The sequence below is a fragment of the Cebus imitator genome, unplaced genomic scaffold, assembly GCF_001604975.1.
Source record: "Cebus imitator isolate Cc_AM_T3 unplaced genomic scaffold, Cebus_imitator-1.0 Scaffold316, whole genome shotgun sequence".
Taxonomy (NCBI): domain Eukaryota; kingdom Metazoa; phylum Chordata; class Mammalia; order Primates; family Cebidae; genus Cebus; species Cebus imitator.
This window is the reverse complement of record NW_016107631.1, coordinates 485,664-489,084: the sequence shown is the minus strand read 5'-3', so window position 1 is coordinate 489,084 and position 3,421 is coordinate 485,664. Positions and strand designations below refer to the sequence as shown.

Here is a 3,421-nt window from a genome sequence, read left to right as displayed (position 1 = left end):
GGAAGGGGAAGGAGAAGGGGAGGGGGAGGGGGAAGGGAAAGGGGAAGGGGAGGAGAAGGGGAAATAAACAGGGCCTTGTTTATTTCCATTTATATCACCAGCACTTGGCCGAGGCCTGGCAGGGAAGAGAAAGCAATACTTGTTTGCTGAATGAATGAATGAATGAATGAACGAATGAATGAGGATAAAGGGGTAAAGAAAAGTGAAACAGAAGAAGAGGTGGGGCAAGTTTGAGTATGGCAATGTTCTAGTTAACTACTACCTTAATGTGGTAAAGAATGTCAGTCACCAAAAAAAAGTTCATAAGGAAGTTTTGGGAGCACAGAAATGGAAGTTTTTCAGCAAACATTTACCGAGCTGTCAGCGGATCAGCCACCAAAACATCTGGCACACGGTATCGGGGTCGCCGAGGCTCCAGTTCATCAATCCTGATCCGAGTCATGTTCTTTTGAAGCCCCTGGAGCTCTAGCACCAGCAACACCTGCCGGGACAGAGGTGTGGATCTGGAGAAAAGCAAGGGGCTACACCAAGGAATTCACTTTGAACCCATTCCCTCCTAAGGGGTCTCTTCCTTCCCTAAGGGCCAAGATCACGTTTCTTCATAAAGTAAAAGTCACAAGATTAGACTGGGATAAGATGTTGGCCACAATTTCCCCCTTTCCAAATTACCCCACAGCCACTGCCCCACCCCCACCAGACTCTTCCTTGTCTCGCCTGACCTTGGTTGCCTCATTGATCAGATGGACCGTGAGGGAATCAGGACCAAGCTGTAGAGAGTCCAGCAAGGCTCGGTATGGAGAGAGGCCTGGCCGTATGCTTCGTTGTCGCCTGCCAAGTGGAAGGGTTGGGAAGTAAGGTAGGTGGCCACCTGCAATATCCCTAGGTCCCTCTATCACCTGCAGTGTCCTTAGGCACTCCATCTGCCACAGACACCTCCCACATTACCCTATATTTCATCCCTCTCTCCCAGAAATATCATACTTGCAGAAAGAACTCTCTTCACACGTCTTAAAGTTGCTTCTATCCACAGCAAGTGTAATCCCCAGGCAGACCCCTAAAAAAGCCAGTACCAAAGATGCCCAAGACCTATGGAGAAAAGGACAAAGACAGAGCAATCAGCATGGGGGTCAGGAAGGACCCTTCTTCAGAAGGAAAAGCTTCTTCCTGTCAAAGCATTAGAAGACAGTTGAGGAAAGCGGGGAGAAAGATGGAGTCGCATTAAATAGAAAAGGAGGCAGAGTAGACATGGGGTTAAGGGTCAGGCCCAAGAAGTTGGCTCACTCACACCTTCCTGTTTTTTTTGTTTTTTGAAAAGGAGTCTCGCTCTGTCACCCAGGCTGGAGTGCAGTGTCATATCTCAGATGACTGCAACCTCCACCTCTGCCTCCTGGGTTCAAGCAATTCTCCCACTTCAGCCTCCCCAGTAACAGGGATTACAGGTGCACACCACCATACCCGGCTAGTTTTTGTATTTTTAGCAGAGATGAGGTTTCACCTTATTGGCCAGGCTGGTCTCAAACTCCCGACCTGAGGTGATCCACCCACCACGCTGGGATTACAGTGAGTGTTGTAATTACAGGTGTAAGCCACCTCACTGGTCTATACCTTCCCTTTGAAGGAAGAGTAGACAAAAGATCTTTCCCCTTCAGAAGCCCTGGTGTTGACTCTGGTGACATCAGCCTCTCAGAGGAAAGGAGCAGTAACAGCCAGTCTCAGGGGAAATGGTAGTACTATATGTGTGGAACAGAGAAACAAAGCAAGCTACATCTTTCCATGGGCAAGACACTGGGTGGAGGCAGAGTTAAAAGTTAAAGATGAGGGCTGGGCACGGTGGCTCACACCTGTAATTCTAGCACTTTGGGAGGCCGGGGTGGGCAGGTCAGCTGAGAGGTCGAGACCAGCCTGGCCAACATGGTGAAACTCCGTCTCTACTAACATACAAAAATTAGTCGGGCATAGTGGTGCATGCCTATAATCCCAACTACTGGGAGGTTGCAGTGAACGGAGATCATGCCATTGTACTCCAGCCTGGGTGACAACAGTGAAACTCCTTCTCCAAAAAAATTTGAAAAAAAGAAAAAAAGGTAAAGATGTATCCTCAGGCTGGGTGTGGTGGCTCATGCCTGTAATTCCAGTACTTTGGGAGGCTGAGGCAGGTGGATCACCTGAGGTCAGGAGTTCAAGACCAGCCTGACCAACATGATAAAACTCCACCGCTACTTAAAATACAAAAATTAGCTGGGCGTGGCATTGAGCCTCTATAGTCCCAGCTACTCGGGAGGCCGAGGCATGAGAATTGCTTGAACCCCAGAGGGAGAGGTTGGAGTGCGCTAACACCGTATCACTGCACTCCAGCCTGGGTAATGGAGCAAAACTCTGTCTCAGAAAAAAAAAAAAAAAAAAAAAGATGTACCCTCGGCTAGCCTGCCAGTTGGTTCCTAGGGTCTTAACGTCCCAACACCCTAAGCAGCCTGTTTTTCTGATTTCCACTCCTGTATCTTCAAACCACCACCATCACTACCTAAAACTGAAAAAAAATAACAAAAGCTAAAATGTACTGAGCCCTAATGCACCCCTAGGGGCATGGGTAACCACTTTATATTACTAGTTTTTGATTCCGCCTGCAATTTTTTTTGAGACAGTCTCATTCCATCATCTAGGAGAGAGTGCAGTGGTGGGATCTCAGCTCGCTGTAACCTCTGCCGATTCTCATGCCTCAACCTCTTGAGTAGCTGGAAATACAAGAGCATGACACCATGCCGGGCTTTTTTCTTTTTTTTTTTGAGACAGAGTCTCACTCTGTTACCAGGCTGGGGTGCACTGATGCAATCTCAGCCTACCATAACCTCCTGGTTCGAGCAATTCTCCTGCCTCAGTCTGCTGAGTACCTGGGATTACAGGCACGAACCACCACGCCTGGCTGATTTTTGTACTTTATAGAGACAAGGTTTCACCATGTTGGCCAGGATGGTCTCAATATCCTGACCTCATGATCTGCGTACCTTGGCCTCCCAAAGTGCTGGGATTACAGGCGTGAGCCACTGTGCCTGGCTTAATTTTTATATTTTCAGTAGAGACAAAGTTTCACCATGTTGGCCAGGCTGATCTCAAATTCCAGACCTCAAGTGATCCACCTGCCTCACCCTCCAAAGTAGCTGGGACTGCAGGTATGCCAGAGCGCCCAGTAAATTAAAAAAAAAAAAATTTGGCTGTGCGCGGTGGCTCACGCCTGTAATCCCAGTACTTTGGGAGGCCGAGGCGGGTGGATCACGAGGTCAAGAGATCAAGACTATCCTGGCCTGGTCAACATGGTGAAACCCTGTCTCTACTAAAAATACAAAAAATTAGCTGGGCATGGTGGTGCGTGCCTGTAGTCCCAGCTACTCAGGAGGCTGAGGCAGGAGAATTGCCTGAGTCCAGG

At 48.6% G+C, this 3,421-nt stretch overlaps 1 protein-coding gene across 3 annotated transcripts in view; it reads right to left on the bottom strand.

Moving 5' to 3' along the window:
• The window catches only part of GANAB (glucosidase II alpha subunit), a 25,542-nt gene that overhangs the window by 17,260 nt on the left and 4,861 nt on the right, over positions 1-3,421 (bottom strand). For all 3 annotated transcript variants that reach the window (XM_017503961.1, XM_017503960.2, XM_037729678.1), the window contains exons 2-4: positions 982-1,086; positions 720-828; positions 354-481 (exon numbers count right to left, since the gene is read on the bottom strand). In XM_017503961.1, the coding sequence (XP_017359450.1) occupies positions 354-481; positions 720-828; positions 982-1,086 (342 nt within the window). The remainder of the gene's footprint in view (positions 1-353; positions 482-719; positions 829-981; positions 1,087-3,421) is intronic.